An 18,062-nucleotide genomic window follows, 5' to 3' on the forward strand; every position below is an offset into this window, starting at 1 on the left:
GGGGGAAAGGGAAGAAACAACATATTAAAAAACACACACTACATCTACAAGTATTGCATTCCCTTCATAATACAATTATTTAAAGTTAAACTTTCTAATATGCTATTAGATTGGTAGATCTTATAAAGTACGAACTACAGTCAGAATCAGGTCTTCTTCCCCCCCCCCCCCCCGCGTCTCGGTCGCAGCTCTCTCTGAACAGCTACAATAGCTGCGCTCACTCCCTCCTCCCCATTTCCCCCTTCAGATCCTAAATCTTCTCCTTGCTGAAACTCTTGATGATTAAACACAAAGTCCCTCAGCTGTACTTCCGATGTTATCTTGTAGGCTTGGTCTTTATAACTGAACCAGATGCCTTCCGGAAATAACCATTTGTATTTTATTTCACACTTCCTCGGAAGAGCTGCAAACCTTTTATATTTGAATCTTCTTTTCCGAGCTAAAAATGGAACGTCCTTCAATATCTTAACCTTGTTACCCAGAAAGTCCAAGTCCACATTGTATGAATTATATAAGATGGTGTCCCGAGTCTTCTTAGATGAAAAATCAATAATAATCTCGCGAGGCAGCTGACACTTCGTTGCATATTTTGAAGATGTCCGGCGGACTTCCAGAATATCGCTTTTTAACTCTTCTTTAGTTGCCTTTGCGAATGATGCCAAAAGTTCCGACACCAAATCCTTTAAGTTTTCACTCTCCTCCTCCTTCACATTCTGAAGACGCAATACCGTCTGAGCACGATCCACTTGTAACCCTATCAATTGATTCTCCAAAAGCTTTACTTCTTTGTTTGTTGCTTTCATGAGTACTGCGTTTTCCCGAGCAGACTGCTCTGCCCCAGACGCTACATCTTTAATGGTTTTCACTTCGTTCTCAACTGAGCCAACCCTTTGACCGATTTCATTTAGCTTATCAACAAAGGGCTTCATAGCTTCAACGACCGACCGTTTAACCACCTCTTCAAGAGACTCTCCTTTCCCCTGCAAAGCAGCCGAAACAGATTTGCCCAGAGCAGGGCTCTGCTTTTTCGTCGCATCTTAGGGGGGGGGAGTCCGCCAACTAAGTTCCAAAACTCAATGAAGGGGAAGATATCCGAACCTTCTTAGCTTCAGCTCCCACCAATCCTTCGCATACGCTTAGAATAACAGAAGGGATTTGCTTACTTTCAGGTTTTCACCTTAAATCTGCTTGTTGCCGTTCTCCATGGCCCAGCAGCATGCGATGTGCTGCGCAAGTCTGCCAGCCTCCGTAGGAGCAAATGGGCAATTTACCCCCTGCATCGACTTCAGGGGGCTCTTCCCGCAGCGCTCCGGACCCTGACCCCCTCACGGGGAGTCTTGGGGGTTAACCCTCGCAGGCCAACCACCCGGTCAGGCTGCTCGGGCGCTTCCTCCCGGACCTGCAGAGAGGAGTGTCCGACATGGCCGGGAAAACGAAACCGAATCGCTCTTGAGTACAGTGTCGATGCACTTCCTCCCTCCGTTTTCCTGGAAATCAAACTTTCTAAGAGGCAGACATGACAGTAGCTGTTCATGTATCTAAATCTTGTTCTACCCCAATTGCCTGTGAAGCAAAAGCAAGCACGGGTTAGAATGGGGGCAATTTTTAAAGGGCAAGTCAGTCAGGGGTTCAGAACCCTTAAATACTGAGGGCTTCCCTGAGGGAAAAGCAGTTGTGGAGAGGACCTGTGTGGGAGGTAAGCCAGAATATGGGGATGGGGGGTGGGGGGTCAGCATGTGTGGATTCCTTTAAAATGGGCCTCTGCCCTCTGTTTCACACGTGACTGGGCCGTGCCCACATTTAAAAAGAGATGTCTTCCATTTCCATAGAAAGCATAGTTCCCGGTACAATTTTTTCCTCATAAGATAAATGTGTGTTGCTTGACAGCAAATGCACAGAATGCTTAACCTTTTCTCTCCTTCCTCCTCCCTCCAAATACTTCCTCCAGGTTGTTTTTGCTCGGCTGAGCTCTGAACCCAGAAGTGGGTTGGACTGAGAAACAAATTACACAAGGAGGAGCTCGTGAAGGGAGTCGCAATGTTAGCTGGAAGCTGAATTTTAAAAGAGATCGGAAGGCTTTGTCAATTTCCCCTCCCTACAGAGCCTGGGGTATGGCTGCTCAGAGGGTTTGTTAATTTCCAATTTGCCTCCCTAAAGCTCTGTCAGTTTCACCTCCCCTTCTAGGAGGCAAAGAGAAAATTAACAAACTCTCTGAGCAGCCATCTCCCTGGATCTGTAGAGGGGGGAAATTGACAAAGCCTTCCGATCTCTTTTAAGACTCGGCTTCCAGCTAACATTGCGACTCCCTTCACGTGCTCCTCCTCGTGTAACTAATCTCTTGTAGCTTGGCTCTAAGGAGCAATCCTAGGATGGAGGAGGGCATTTTAAGAGAGAATTGTCAGGCACAGGAGAGATTAAACTCCTCACTTATCTGTCTTCCCAACAATTTCTCTGTTTCATCTTGGCTAATACAGACTTGGCTACCCACTTGGCAAGGTAACATGTATTTTATCTTTAAAATATGTGGTGTAGAGTGGGTGGCCAATTCTGCTTCTCTTATTTGGTTTCCTAAATTAATTCCCGTCTCCTGCATCTTCTCCTGTCTCACTCTCTAGTTTGCATTCCTTCTTTGTTTTTGCTGTTCGCAGTGTTGACATTATAAGCATCTTGGGCTATGGATCCGTGTTGTTTTGAAACTTTGTAGTCGTGCTTGCGATTGTGAATGGAATGTAGTTCAAGTAAATAAAATGACCAGTATCAGGTATACTTAGCAATTCCTAATTGTCTAGAGATAAGAGTTCATCTGAATAGAAGCTTTTGTAGCTCTAGTAATACAACCCCAGTATTAGCAGTATAACTGCCATCACATAGATAATTCCAGATGGGTAGCCTTGTTAGTCTGTAGCAGCAGAATAAAAAAGGAGCCTAGGGGCACCTTCATGATGCAGCTGCCCCTGGACCCCTCTTTTATTATGCCTTCATGTAATTTGCTTTCATTCTGTCTAGGCAGCTACTGCTTCTAGAATATTTTTGGAGTTAATAAGTGACTTGACTAAAGCAGTTCATATCCAAAAAATGGCTGCTTTAGGCTATATACCAATGAAGAGATACATCTAACTTTTCTATATTTGCATTAGCCACAATGATTCTGAAGAAAGAGCGGCCTTTAAAAAGAGAAGAATGACTTTATTTTCTCCTTAGGGTTGCCGGGCAACGGCTGGCAACCATTGGGAGTCTGAGGGGTGCCATTGGCATTAAGTCACTTCTAGGGAAAGCTTGAAAGTGATGTCATGCCCCTCTAGGAATCAGCAGAAACTCTGTGGTTTTACTATAGTTTCCAGCGGTTCCTAGAGAGACATGATGGCAGTTCAAGGTTTGCCCTGGAACTAACATAATGCTGTCGTGCAGGCAGTGATTCTTTTTCTCTCACCAAAATGGTGACAGTCGTTGGGTGGCGGGGGTGGGAGATCTTCTCCCCCTTCCCCAAAGGTACCTGGCAACCCAATTTGCATTTGCTGTGGGCATTACTTGCTACTAAAACCTGCAATGTTGGGAAAGTGCTTTTACATTTCAGAGGCAGAGGACAAATAGTTTTATACCTCTGAGGTGATTAAGCCTTTATTAATTGAAGTGCAATGAATAGCAACCTGTTAATTGAAACTGGGCACAGGTGGGAAGTATTGATTATGTACAGAATGGAGAAAATTAAACAGTGTTCCTTAACAGAAGCTAAATGGATGCAAATTGTCTTTAATAGAAAGAAGTGACTGAAAGCTTTTTTTGTGTTTGGTTTTCTGTAATGTAGTTTACAACAAAAGACTCAACAGTATTTCCTTGGAAAATAGCAGAGGGAAAATCAGCTAGCTCTTATAATAAAGTTAGCTATTTTATTTTTCAGCCAAGCATTCTGTAAAAACTGGGGTAGGGAGTGTGATAACCCACAAGCTTTGCATGCAGAAGGTGCTGGATGAAATCTCTGGGTGAAGAGTCTTTGTTGGGAGAGCTTTTCTCTGTCGGAGAACCTAGAAAGTATTGCCAGTCAGGGCAGACAGTAGAGATGGGCATGAACCAAAATACAAACCAAAGTTCATCACAAACCGGGCCAGTTCGTGGTCTGTGAACTGCTGGTTCGTCAGAGCCCATTTCTGACGAACTGTGACAAACTTTAGGCCAGTTTGTTTTGTTCGTTTTTCGGGTCGTCACTGCAGTCAGCATGGCGCTGATCAGTTTCCTAGGCATCTGGGGATGGGCTTTCTGAAGTAGAAGTGTGCACCCCTCTATTTTTCAGCTGATGGGAGGGGGATCCCCCATCAGCTGAAAAAAGCTGACAGCTTTTGAAAGCAGCAGCACTTTTCTTGTGTGAAGCCTCAGTGCAGTTTTAGGCTTCCAGGGCTTTGCAGTTCATGTCACACTTTTTAAAGGCGTAGTAATGTTGCAATGCTGGAACCCATTCCCCCCCCCTATATTTGCTGATTGGGCTGTCCCCTGCCCACTGGAGAGGCAATTGGTGGCGGAGGCAGCTTTCTGAGGGAAAACGTAATTTTTGTGTTTGTTCCATTCATTTATTTTTTTAAAAAAAGCCAAGCCAGGAAAGGGTTAAAATGCTGCTGCTTCATCCCCTCCGGGCACCTTCCCTTGTTTCCAAAGGGCTGTGCAAAATGTTTGGGTTTTTTTCTCTTTGGCAAAGCCAGAAACATGCCTGGGAGGGAGGGAAAAGCAGCCGTGTAATCTTTTCCTGGAGGATCCCCTGCCCATCAGCTGAAAAGCAGCCAGCGTTTGAAAGGGGGAAACTGGAAGTGCACACCTCTATTCTGCAGACCTTCTGCTACCCCGGAAGTGACATTTTCACGAACCAAACAAACCAGTTTGCAAACTGGGGCAAGTTTGTGGTGATTTATGGTTCGTGAAACACCGTGAACCGCGCAGTTTGGCATTTTCCTGGTTTGTGCCCATCTCTTGCAGACAGTACTAAACTAGCTGCACCGTGGTTTGACTTGGTACATCCGAGTAAATATTATACATGCTCTGTAAGATGGATTTTGTTTCCCTTATGGTAGTGGAAGACATTTCATAATATTGTTTCTAGTCTACCTTGATTGCTTGAGAAACTTGGGGAAACAGTTTGTTGTAGTGGTTAGGGGTGGCAGGACTCTAATACAGAGAGCGGGGTTTGATTCCCCACTCCGACGCTTGAAGCCAGCTGGGTGACCTTGGGGTCAGTCACAACTTCTAGGAGCTCTCTCAGCCCCACCCACCTCACATGGTGATTGTTGTGAGGATAATAATAACATACTTTGTAAACTGCTCTGAGTGGGTATTAAGTTGTCCAGAAGGGTGGTATATAAATTGAATGTAGTGGTGATGGTGATGATGAAAACACTTCTTCAAACCCAAACCTATATTTGATTCAAATTAGCAATAGAGACCCTCTTTCACTTTTTTATTATATATTGTTATCCCACTTTTTCATATACCTTCCTTTTCTGTTTTCTCTTTCTCTTAAAATCCTTGAAGGTTAAAATAAAAGTGATTTTAACCCACTAGAAAATCAGGGGTATTTCACTGTAGGGTTCTGGCCCACGGATTGAAGATCATTTATCTAGGCACCGGGAACCAGAGAAAGGGGCAAAAACAGCATGGTGGGGAAACTGGAAGCCCCTCCTCTCTTCTCACAGCACTCTGGAACCCAAGGGTGTACTTTTAAGGTAAGTAAACCCACTTTGTGCCCTGACCTGGAGAGCCCAGGAGAGCCTGATTTTGTCGAATCTCAGAAGCTAAGCAGGGTCGGTCTTGGTTAGTAATTGGATGGGAGACCTCCAAGGACGACGAGGGCTGCAAATGTAGGCAATGGCAAGCCATCTCTGTTCACCATAAGTCAGCTATGACTTGAGGGCACCACACAAACAAACCCACTTTATACAAGCAGCTACATGTGATTGTGAGTCTGGTCAGGCACCTATATTCTGACTCATGTCACTTGTAACCCCCAGTTTGGCTCTAAAATAATGGTTAGCAAGGCATAGCTTATTTAAATCTCTCACCTGCAAAGTCAGACAGAGATTCCCTTCATTTCCTGACCAGCAACACACCAGCTAGGTTACCACACCGTCATCACTGCCCATCTGGTTTTTGTCCTGGGCCCTCCACCATGCCCTGGAGTTCCAAGGCCCTCTCTTATGACCTGTGATTCTGCCCTCTGGTTATAGCAACAGCTGTTTTTGAGAGAGCTGGGCCTACCTGTTCCCTGCTTTCTGTTCTTTCTTTCTACCCAGCCAGCCTGTGGAGAAGAAGATTTTCATATACTGACCTAGGCCCTGTGCTCTAGCTTAAATTCTCTCCTCTCTAGGCTTCCATAGTCAGCCTCGCTGCTTCTTACTGGGCCTACTGGCAGGTCTGGACTATTGGTCACCTGAGGCCTCTAATTTTCTTTTTTTTTTACTGCAGTGGCATACCCTTTTGAGGTTTATCATGGGGACACGGGGGGAGCACTTCCCACTGGCCAGGTAAAGGATTAGCAAGCAACTGGTCTCTGATATGGTTTTTGTCCCAGTTCAGAAGGTTCAGGAATATTCAGATTAATTATGTTTTGCTAGGATAAATTTCCAACTTTAAGTCATCTTTCATTTAGCCACTGAAATGTCCTGGAAGAAGTTGACACGACAACCCCAATTAGTAGTTCATAAATGTTTTTCCCCAAGGTATTTCAGAATGGCACAAGAAATTCTTAGTCCCCAGTTTTTAAACTAGCTTCTCTTCTTCTTCCTTCTCCCCTACATTTGGGAACCAAATGCAACTTCTTATGCTTCACCTCTTCAGTTGTGAAACTTCTGTATGCAGGGTTTTATTGCTTCTGACTCACAGGCTTGCTTTGATAACGGGTGAAATGTGGTATTTAATCAAATTGTAGCTTTTGAGATACCATTTTTGTGGCATCACATGTCAACAGAATATGTACATTCAATTGAGTGCAGAATTATAATCCTATCATACACAGTTCTGTAGAAAAAAAGCAAGGAAACAACCAGAGATCATGTTGCTCTCAGCTTTTGAAGGAGTTTACAGGGTCAAATGGAAATCATCACTCTGCAAACTATTTTGATTGTTGTGCGATGTGAAAGGTGACATAGAACCAGTGAAGCACTTCACTGAACAAATGCGTTAGACATAAAATGCTCATATGTCATGGTAAATATAATTTCATTGAGACACACATGTTAAGATTACATTTTTGCTGACAGCCTGTGCTGTGCAGGTTAAGATCTCAATTGGCATGCAGTAAAACTTTCATTAACACTTGTAGCTTCATGCTTGTGCACAAAGTTTCAATTTTAAAACTGAACTACTATTAATACTTGGGGTGTAAAACCTTTTATTTTGTCCTAAATGGTTCTGTATTTCACCCAAGAGGCTTGGATCCTATACCAGGCAAGTAGCAGCTGTTTCTAGGAGGGCTTTTGCCTGGCTTAAATTGATATACTAGCTGCATACTTTCCTGGAGAGATCTGATAGCTGCTGATGGAATTACTGCAATACACTCTGAGGCTGCTTCGCAGGGCTTTTTTTCAGCTGGAACGCAGTGGAGTGGAGTTCCGGAACCTCTTGAAAATGGGCAATCTCAACTCCCCTCTGTCTGGAGATCAGGGGGCGGGGCCACCAGCCATGTGACCATTTTCACCAAGCATGATTTAAACTTTAAAAAACTCCTCCCTTGTTCCAGCTGACCCAAAGTGACGTCATTACGCGGTCCTGGGAGCGTGCACATGTGCACTTCGTGCGCATTCATGTGGTGCCAGGGGCACCACCACCTGCAAGGAGTTGCCCCCTGTGCTGGCAACCCACTGAGTTCCACCACCTCTTCTCCCAGAAAAAAAGCCCTGCTGCTTCGGATGAGTATTTGGAAACTACAGCTGATACCAAAGGCAGCAACTAGACTGGGGTGAGATTTTTATCATATTCCATTAATATTATACCATCCATTTCCAAGTTCTGTTTGAATAAGGAAGTTTTAGTTTGTAAAACCAAAACTGTCTGAGAATTGGCTCCCTTCATGACTATTTTCCAGAATATTTAGTTGGTCTTTAGAGTCTCTGTTCTGTGTTCTATCCCTGCTTGAGTATGGTGGGATTAGGACTTCTTTTGCCTGACCATGAACTCCCTACAGGTAGAGTGCTCGCTCGCTCATTATTCTCCTTCAGATGTCAAGTGAAGTGTAGTGGTTAAGAGTGGTGGGACTCTCATCTGGAGAACCGGGTTTGATTCCCCACTCCTTGAAGCCAGCTGGAGTGACCTTAGGTCAGTCACAGCTCTTTCAGAGCTCTCTCAGCCCACCTACCTCACAGGATGATTGTTGTGGGGATAATAATAATATACTTTGCAAACCGCTCTGGGTAGTATATGAATCGATTGTTGTTAGTGTGCTTTTTGGTTTGTCTGAGTGGCAGATGAATTTTTTTTCTTATATGCTCTTGGCTGGGTTTTCCTGGGTTTTTTTATTTGACTTTTGATTGGTTGATTATTCATATGTTGTGTGCAGGGCTTTTTTCAGCTGGAACGCGGTGGAACGGAGTTCCAGCACCTCTTGAAAATGGTCACATGGCCGATGGCCCCGCCCCCTAATCTCCAGACAGAGGAGAGTTTAGATTGCCCTCTACGCTGCTGCTGCGCGGAGGGCAATCTCAACTCCCCTCTGTCTGGAGATCAGGGGGCGGGGCCACCAGCCATGTGACCATTTTTGCCGAGGGAGATTTAAACTTTAAAAAACTCCCCCCTTCTTCCAGCTGACCCAAAGTGCAGTCCTGAGTTCCACCACCTCTTTTCCCAGAAAAAAAGCCCTGGTTGTGTGTATGTGTGTTGATCAACTATTGGCCGTTTTAAGGTTCATATATAGAGGAAAGGCTAGGGTAGAAATGGTTAAACAGATTTTTTTTTAACTGATGTTTGGTTCCTTGTGCTCCCAAAATATTCCCAGCACAGTTGGTTGTCTTCCTGTTGACTGAATAGTTTGATATTAATGTAATTGTGTCACATAATATAAAATTGGCACTCTGCTTATTAGTAAATGAAGATTAATTGATGCAGCATTGCTATTCATAAGAGTAATTGGACTAACACAAAGTTGCCGTGCGCAGTGTGTGATTTGTTGTGGAAGACTGCTTGACAACTGTTCTAGCTTTCATCAGCTATCGTTAACTATTTTATTTTTAGCAGCACCTTTGGGATCTAACAAACGTTGATTGTTGTAGGGAAGATTGCAGGGCTATCGGGAGATTTTGATGAGTCCACACAGTGTTTAAGTGAGATTTATGGAGCTGTGAAAGAGTAGGGAGTGAGAAGTGACTGACAAAAATCTTCTATAAATTGTGCAGCTGAAGGTGTTTTCAAGAAATGTTCATTTGGAAACAGTTGCTATGTTCAAAATAGCTTAGCAAAGATTTCTGACTAGGAGGTGGTATTATAGAGTTGATCACCATAAGCACACTCTTTGTGTTCTCTTTCCATAGCCTCTGATCAAAGTAATTTTACCATGTGTGTAATACTTCAAATTGTGAGCCGGAAAAGCTGAAAAGGGACCCCTCCCACCCAGAGGTGTAATCATCGTAGGTGCCTACTGGGTACTGCCAACGAAAGATAACACAGGCTGTGTTTCCCCACCGGGGTGCAGAAATGCTCCCCTGTCGTTGAAGCCGCAGCGAGTGATGTGAGAGTGAGCAGGGGGATAGCATACGCATGGCCTGCACTGCTTGCTGCTTCTGCTGCCCTTTCCCAGTCCTTCCCCCTTTCCCTCTGTAGCATCTGTGTGAAAGCCCCCCTTCCCAGCTAAGCAGCAGTCTGCAGCTGTGTCATAGAAGGTCGCCAGCCTGCAAGGCAGGTGCTGGACTTCTCCCAGAATAATAAATGATATCCAGGCTTCAGTGATCAGCTTTCTTGGAGAAAATGGCTGCTCTGGAGGGTGGACTGTGTTATGCCTGAAACAAGTAACCCTCTGCGCCCTTCCCAATTAGACACAAAGGTGGGAGTGGAGTGAGTGGTCTATAGAACTTTAATTGCAATTATAGAAGAGAGAACAAAATACCAAAAATAGTTCCCTCTGGCTCCTCCCTTGAACAGCAGAGTTTTTATAACAATTATGGCATCACAATATCAGTGTAATCAATTAGAACATGATTGGTTCACAGTTATGTCTCAATTAGAAATTTTAGTACGCAGGTCTCCTTCTTTTTAGTGCTAAGTCAGCTTATATTACAGTTGTGCATGTGTGACCAAACAGAATAAGCCATTGTCTGAATATGTTACTTTTCAAGAGTTCTTTTCTGCCTGAATATATATGGCAAACACACCATGCTAGCCCATACTGTTATCTTAATAATAATAAAAATAACTGTGCTTATATACTGCTCTTCTAGACAGATTAGTGCCTCACCCAGAGTGGTGAACAAGTTAGTGTTATTATTATCCCCACTAGAGATGGGCACGAACCGAAAAAAATCCGAACCATGTGGTTCGTGGTTCGTCACATTTCATGAACCATGAACTTTCATAAACCTGCCCCTGGTTCGCGAATCAGTTCATTTGGTTCGTGAAAATGTCTCATCCAGGTAAAAAAAACACATCACTTCCATGTCAGCAGAAGGCCGCTTCCAGGCAAGCAGAAGGTCACTTCGGGGTCAGCAGAAGGAAGGTCTGCAGGAAGTCCGTCCCCTGTTGCCTAGGAAACTGATTGATCGGCACCAGGCTGTCTACAGTGATGAACCAGCACTAATCAGAAGAGCCTCTTGTGTTGGCAGAAGGTGCCTTGCTTTGGACCAGATCCCTGGAGTCTAACCCTTATGCTGCTTCTGCACCCATTCTGTGCACTTTATGAGTGACACAAGTTAGGACATGGGTGCCTGACGCGACCTGCTGTTATATGAACCAACTGGGGAACTTGCCTTAAAAGAGCTCCTTTGCTCCAGAGCTCTATGTGGAGGGAGGAAGAGGAGTTTCCTGCTTCCATCCCATGCTGTTTTGGGCAGCAGAAGCAACTATAGCAGTGGGGCGAGGGGCTGTTTGCAATGTTCTCTGGCTCCCTGTGTCCTAGCCAGACACGTGGAGCCAGAGAAAACAGCAAACAGCACCGGCCCATGGCCCTTTCTGCTGGCAAAAATGGCACTAAAGGGAAACCTGAAGCCCATTCCCCCCCTTGCAATGCTCCAGGGCTGAACAGGGCAACAGAATGCTTGCAAGGAGTTTCTCTGTTCATGTCATTGACTGTGAGTTGGGCTGGGCACTTGTGTCCTGGCTTGTGTCACTTATGTCTAGCTTTATTCTCTAGGGGACCATAACTTGCAACAGTTAGTCTTTCATGTCAAGGACAGGAGAAGAAGTCAGAACTAGGGGTGTGCAGGGCCAGGTCGCTTCGGGTTTCGGGGGAAAAAATCTGGAAATACCTGAATTCCGAAGTGGCAAGCCGCTTAGGAATTAAGATATTTTACTCGCTTTGGTATGCTCCATAAATATTTGGAACATGCTGAAGTGAGGGGGGAGACTTCCCCCACCTCCCACCCCCTTGGGGCAGCCCCTCCAACCCCCCGGGTCAACCCCTCCACCCCCACCCACTTACCTGGCGGGAGGGTCTTTGAGAGCTGGGCGGCGGGCTGCTGCTGTGGCGGCGGTGGCAATGGCGGCAGCACAAGCCTGCGATGGCCTGGAGCCAGCCAGTTCGGCTCCTTTGCTGCCATGCCACTGCCTGAGCCTGCAGGGCAGTGGGGAAGGCCGTAGCCGCTGCCGCCTTCTGCCCTTCCTGCCCCTCAATTGGCCATGCCACTGCAGCGCCGTGGTGGCCATTTGAGGGGCAGGAAGGGCTTTCTCCGCCTCATCTGGCCCTTCCTGCCCCTCAAATGGCTGCCGGTGTGCTGCAGCCAATTGAGGGACAGGGAGGGCTAGAGGCGGCGGCTTCAGCCTTCTCCACCACCCCGCAGGCTCAGGTGCCGGTGCAGCGGCAGAGGAACTGGAGCCACCACTGCTGCCGACAAAGTAGGTGGGGGTGTGGTGGGGTGAGGGGCTGGGGATGGCAGGGCAAGCAGCAGCAGGGCCCTTTAAACTCAGCCTCGAAGCTTTCCGAAGCATTCTGAATGCTTCGGAAAGCTTTGATTAGGCCCCGATTCGGATATCCCTAATCTTTACGGATTGGGTCTGATTTGGGTAATTTACCCGAATTGGAAACCCGAAGCACACACCCCTAGTCAGAACTAGCGCTCTCTGTGAGTCCAGGCACATGGCAATCCAGGAATACATCTCAGTTGCTCTATGGTTGTCACTGTGGATCCCATAGTGTTATTACACCTATTTAATACCCATAACATTGCCTTCTGCTAAACCCATAGAACTCTTGTTATGCAATATATATTAAGTTCATTGGATGGTGCCATACCTCTTCCCTCCTCAATTTCAAAACCAGTTTTTAAATTAGTTGCAAGTTTTGAATCCTTATTCTCAGGAAAAAATGTAGTCTATATTTCAGTACAGGTAACTGTGAACTTGGTATGCTCTGCATAGGGACCTACATGGCCCGTTTTCACACTGCTTACCAGCCACGGAACATTGCACCAAGCTCCTGGAACGACAGCGTCTTCTTGGCACGATTTCACGCAAGAACTGCAGTTCTTGTGCAAGATTGTGCCAGGAAGATGCTGTCACTCCGGGAGCTTGGCGCGATGTTCCATGGCCAGTAAGCAGTGTGAAAACGGCCATGGTAGTGTAGCTGTGTACTGCTTCTTCCAGATCTTTTTGATAGTCCTTGAACTGGCAGGCTGCCCAAAGCACGTGCCCTGGATTGAAGCCGTTTTTTTTTTTTTAAATGATGGGAAGCTGCTTGACATTTCTCTCTAGGAACATTTTTGATTCTTTTTAAGCAAATCGATAGGTTTGGGGCACACAGGAGATAATATTCCAATAAATAAGAAAAATGCCAGTATTTGGTAGAAAATGTTAAATTAAATTGCTGATATGCTCACAAAATTAGAAAAATGGAATCTGAAAAAAGAGTCTTGGTTATGCAGAATAAACTTAATCTGTTGGATAGGACATTAATCTTTTCCTCTAATGGGCTTGAAAAAAGAATTGTATCATCTGTGACATTACTGGGTGATATACTCAGCTTGGGAGACCACCCATTTCTTCCTCCTCCTCCTCCTCCCCATCCCTTCTGTGCTCCGTAGTAGATTAAGCATGACCAGTGTGATGTAATTTACAGAAGGCTTGTCTTCTGAATCGCAGAGCAGTTTTATTCTGAGGGGGAGCTTTGTGTTACAGCATCTGCCGAGGAAAGACGCTGCCAAGAGCGTCTACTTTGTGGATATAGTATCTGCCTTCTTGGCTTCTCGTGTGTGCATGTGTTTTACCCATTTGTGGAATCTTTGTGAAGAGATGAGGAAAGGTTTTGATGTGATGTGAGCTTGTTTTGACTGGCCAAGCACTGCGTGGCCTCAGTCGGTGCTGAGTTACAAATATAGTATGTGACTGTACATGGAGGCTGTTTCCTGCCTGAATTTCTTCTGTTTACTCTGAAGACATGTTATGGTCCCCAAAATTCTCCTTATCCACCATGCATGTTCGACTGACTGCAAAAGGATTACTACGAAACCTTCGTCTTCCTTCTAGCTATAGGAAAAGCACAGTTATTTTTCATGCAGGTTGGTAATGTTTTTGTATGCATGGGAATAGAGACATCTTGGTTGCTGCCGTTAATAGCAATTAGGTTTTTTATGGGGGGGGGTGGTACTGTTTTTGCTCTCAGGTAGCATGAAACCTTAGAAAAACTGCGTAGTTGCAGGAAGATTAAATCAGTCGTCAGCTTCTCACTGCCTGCGAGCTGTTGGGCAGATGAGATAACACATCTGCCAGGCTATGAAGAGCGTGATTTTAGAGTGAGACCTTTTAAATATAGGAGTATGTCATGTAGATCCTTTTGAAATGTATTCCCACCAATTTTGTAAAATATGAGAGAGGCAAGAACAGTTTTTAGCACCATATTTTTCTGTACATAATTGTGGTGATCCCTACCAACCCCCTACCCTCATCCCCCTGCCCTACAGCAACTAGGATTCAATTGAACGCCACCCAGCACCAAGGGAGCACCCCCCCCCCATGCTCCACTGGTCATACACCCAAGTGGTGGGTGGCCTAGGTGAACTCCCTTCATCAATCGATGCCTCAAGGTGCTTACTGAGAATTTTAAAAATGTGAACGGGTCCAAATCCTGAAAGCATGGGCTGTTCTAGCCAAAGTTATGCTCTGTTTAGTTATAAAACATGTACAACCCAAATCATTTATCATTTTAAAATGTTACTATCTCTGGGGAAGAAATGAATCTACATTCCCATGCCAGCCTTAGCTCTTGTGCACGTAAAAAGGGGAGCAGAAATATGGTAAATATTGCTCTGGGGGAGAAGCCCGGGAGGTGTATTGTAAACAAGGACACATTTAATTCCTATTAGCTCCCCCCCCCCCCCAATGCCCCATTTCAATTCTGGGCATAATGATAACACCTACTATGGAAACTTTAATTTTTGACCTAGTATTCTAAGAATGCATATAAGGTTTTTGAAAATAGTGCAAGCAGCAAATGTCACAAAAGATACTGTTTTGTTGGGAGAGGGTGCAATCCTTTCTCTGCCCCTAGGCAAGCTGTTACTGTGGCTGCCCGTTTTGTGTTTTGTTTTCCGTTGCACTTGCCTTCTCCCCCCCCCCCTCTTTCTCCCATAGGCATTTCCTTTTCAGCCTAGCAACTAACAATCTTAAGATCTCATTGAGTCTCTAGGGTATTTTTGACATGTAATTGAATGCTGCCATGCCCATTTCTGTTCTGTCCTTGTACGTTGAATATTCTTACTTAAGCTTTCCCTCCCTCGCTTATCACAGTCACACTAAGCTCGTAATTCAGAGTAATCGTTGTTCATCTGCGCCTGAATGTTTCATAAGCAAGCATAGAGCCAAGCAAACATTCACATGTGAGCTGCATGGTGTGTGTGGCACAACAGTGAGACTTTACCCAAATACCTTAGCAGAGATGCCAATTACTGGTGTTGCTAACCAACTGGTGAACCATTTAACACAGCAGAAGCAAAAAAAAAATATTTTTTTGAAGTGTAGCTTTATATGCCAAACACAACTGGCTTGCTAGCTGGATTTGAGTAGCTGTTTACATGATGTCTCATGCACGTACAGTGGCATAAACATGAGAGTTTATCTTTGGGCTCTTATGCAATATTATGTCTATCTTGAAAACTAAAAATGTGCTTGAAGCCATCTTTGTACAGTCTGGTTACACAGAGGCTATAGAAAAATTAACTACAGATGCTGGTATTTGCAGTTGGATGTGATCATTGGTACACCCATGTCTTATAAGAATGCTCATGAAACACTGGGTTTTCTTGGAATTTTCTTAACCCCAACTGGCCAGCCGTCCAGGAGTTAGCAGTGTTGTTCTTTAACTTCGTCTCCTTGGGTCTTTGCAGAGACCCAGCTGCTAACACAGCCTGCATTGCAGCAAGTAGGTCTCCATGGAACAAACCCAGATTAAGCCATTTGTATTTGGATTAATAAACAATGGTTTTAGATCCTAGTCTGCTGTGCTTGTATTAATCGTAGTCCATGGAATGGCCCATGTTCAGACGATCTCACTATCTAGTCATTTTAACTAAATAGTGGTTTAGATCCATGGGAAGGAACTTTTTTCCGCCACGGAATGCAACTTTCTCACCCCCCTTCTTCTGCAGTTCCTTATTTTCCAGGAGCAGAAGTTCGGGGCACATTTTGGGCTATACATCACTATGGGGGAAGCTAGAAATTTGTGCTTCCCTGGCTGAAACCATTTCATCCCTGCAAACATTCTGGTAGATCCAAGCCTAAGTTTTTTGCATGATATCAAAACTAAGCCTAGGAATGGAGCCTTTGAGATTTTGGGCAGAATTTACTACCTTTCTATAGAATCTGAGCTGTACAGCTCAACATTAACATAATCATATATTTTTGCTCAACTGCCTACCTGTCTTAATCGATACTCAAGGCAACATAAAATAATCCCTCCATGCATTCCATGTGTACTCTTGTTATTGCGGGACCCATACTGGAAGAGGCATGTCTCCTTGCACGAGAGAAGAATGTTTCTTTTAAGAGAGAAGAATGCTTCTCCTTGAGTCTAGGCCAGTGTTTGAGACTGCTTGAGTCCACTCCAGGGTGTGGTGTGGGCATAGACAGGGAAAGGAAGTAATTGTAGCTGCAGCTAGAGAGAGAGGGAAGGAATGGCGACTGAACAACACTGTGCCTTTTGGAAACAATGCTGCCCTGTTATTCCTTAATCTGGCGTTAAGGACATAGCAGTGCCTGCCACCCACAGGTTTTGGAAGCACTTAAAAATAAACTGTTTTTTAAAAAAAAAAAAACTAAACAACTTAATTGATGATCTCCCTTTTTGTGTGTCTGTAATAACATACATGGCCACATAATGCTTTGATAGCAGCTTCCCAGCATGTGGAAGATGGATTAGACTGACATTTAGATTTTTCTCTATCAATCCAGTTTTCTTTGTAACTGCAAATCCTTTGATCACAAGTATGTACAGTAAGATTTCTTGCAATCCCATTCTTTCCTACCGGGAGAATATCTAGTTTCACTGCTGAGTTTCCTGTTTATTGGAAAGATGTCACCTTTATTAAAGCAATTGCAGCCAGTGTTGCTTTAGGTACCTCTAGGAAAAATGTTGTTTGGTGTTTGTCCAGAGTAACTATCTCCCAACAGACAAGTGCTGATCTTGCATCATAGCTGTGCTTAAATAAATTTCAGTCGGAATAATCATTCTAAAGCCACAGTTCATATTACTAAAGCCAATATCAAGATTTACTCTGGAATATGTTCATGAACAAGCAATTTTCTATAATTTTCTGTATACTAAGCTGTGAGGAATGCTGCTGTGGGCGGGGGGGGGGGGCTGTTCCAGTGTTACGTAATGCTTAAGCTTCTGAGGGATTCATTTTTTAGCTTGAAGCTCCTCTTAAGGTAGCCTAGAATGTTTCAAGGGTACTTAAATATTTATACACTTCCTTGAACATTGATCACTTGAGAGAGAAACTGAAATATTAATTCTGTCTGTCATGAGTTTGTTAAAAAGCCAAACATGTTTATTGAGAACCAGGAAACGCCGGTGTTTGGCCAAATTTCTTCATGCATCACTGGTATGACAGAATAGATGAGCATCTGTTGAGAGCTGTCGTACAGGGAACAGAAACAAATTGACGTGTCTGTTTTGAACCATTTAAATTGATTTTATGTTTCTCTCCAATGTTCTAGTATCCAGGGTCCATTAGACCCTTGTTCCCACTCTGAAGCACATGTTGTACTTTGATACCTGTGCTCACTTGAGGAGGAGGAGGAGGAGGAGGAAGAGGAGGATAATCTATATACCGCAATTCAGGACAACTTAACACACACTCAGAGCGGTACACAAATTATGTTATTATCCCCACAAACAAAACAATTTGTGAAATCTTACTGTGGGTATTAGCCAGGCAATAAATATGATTTATATAATCATTTACTCAAGAGTCGAACAGTCAATTATACATGTGTATTCACTAAATTTGCTGAATGAACAATACTCTAATACCATGTCAACAAGGAACTACTCTCTTAAAGTGGCATGCACAAAAGAACCAATATTAAAGTCTTAAACATAATAAAGTGCAAGTGCTTCAGTCCTCATTCAATATTTGGCCATCATAAGACAAGAATAGTATATTGCACAAATCCATAAATTCAAAAAGGTTCATATTGCACCAACATTAATAAAGTGCTACGTCAATTATGAGTTGACTTAGCACTTTATTATCCCCACAACAACATCCCCCGGTGAGGTGAGTGGGGCGGAGAGAGCTCTGGAGAGCTATGGCTAACCCAAGGTCACCCAGCTGGCTTGAAGCAGAGGAGTGGGGAATCAATCCCGGCTCTCCAGATTAGTCCAACTGCTCTTAGCCACTATGCTAAACTGGCTTTAAGATACCTTTGAAGAACCACACCACAAGAGCTAA

At 44.3% G+C, this 18,062-nt stretch overlaps 1 protein-coding gene across 6 annotated transcripts in view; it reads left to right on the plus strand.

Moving 5' to 3' along the window:
- The window catches only part of MTUS1 (microtubule associated scaffold protein 1), a 154,943-nt gene that overhangs the window by 69,343 nt on the left and 67,538 nt on the right, over positions 1-18,062 (plus strand). The window contains exon 1 of one of the 6 annotated variants that reach the window (XM_054989693.1): positions 13,402-13,670. The exons of the other annotated variants lie outside the window; for them this stretch is intronic. Within the exon in view, the coding sequence (XP_054845668.1) occupies positions 13,550-13,670 (121 nt within the window). The 5' untranslated portion in view covers positions 13,402-13,549. Of the gene's footprint in view, positions 1-13,401; positions 13,671-18,062 lie in introns of those variants that run through there. 6 annotated transcript variants of the gene reach the window in all.

This window comes from Eublepharis macularius, chromosome 10 (genome assembly GCF_028583425.1).
Source record: "Eublepharis macularius isolate TG4126 chromosome 10, MPM_Emac_v1.0, whole genome shotgun sequence".
Taxonomy (NCBI): Eukaryota; Metazoa; Chordata; class Lepidosauria; order Squamata; family Eublepharidae; genus Eublepharis; species Eublepharis macularius.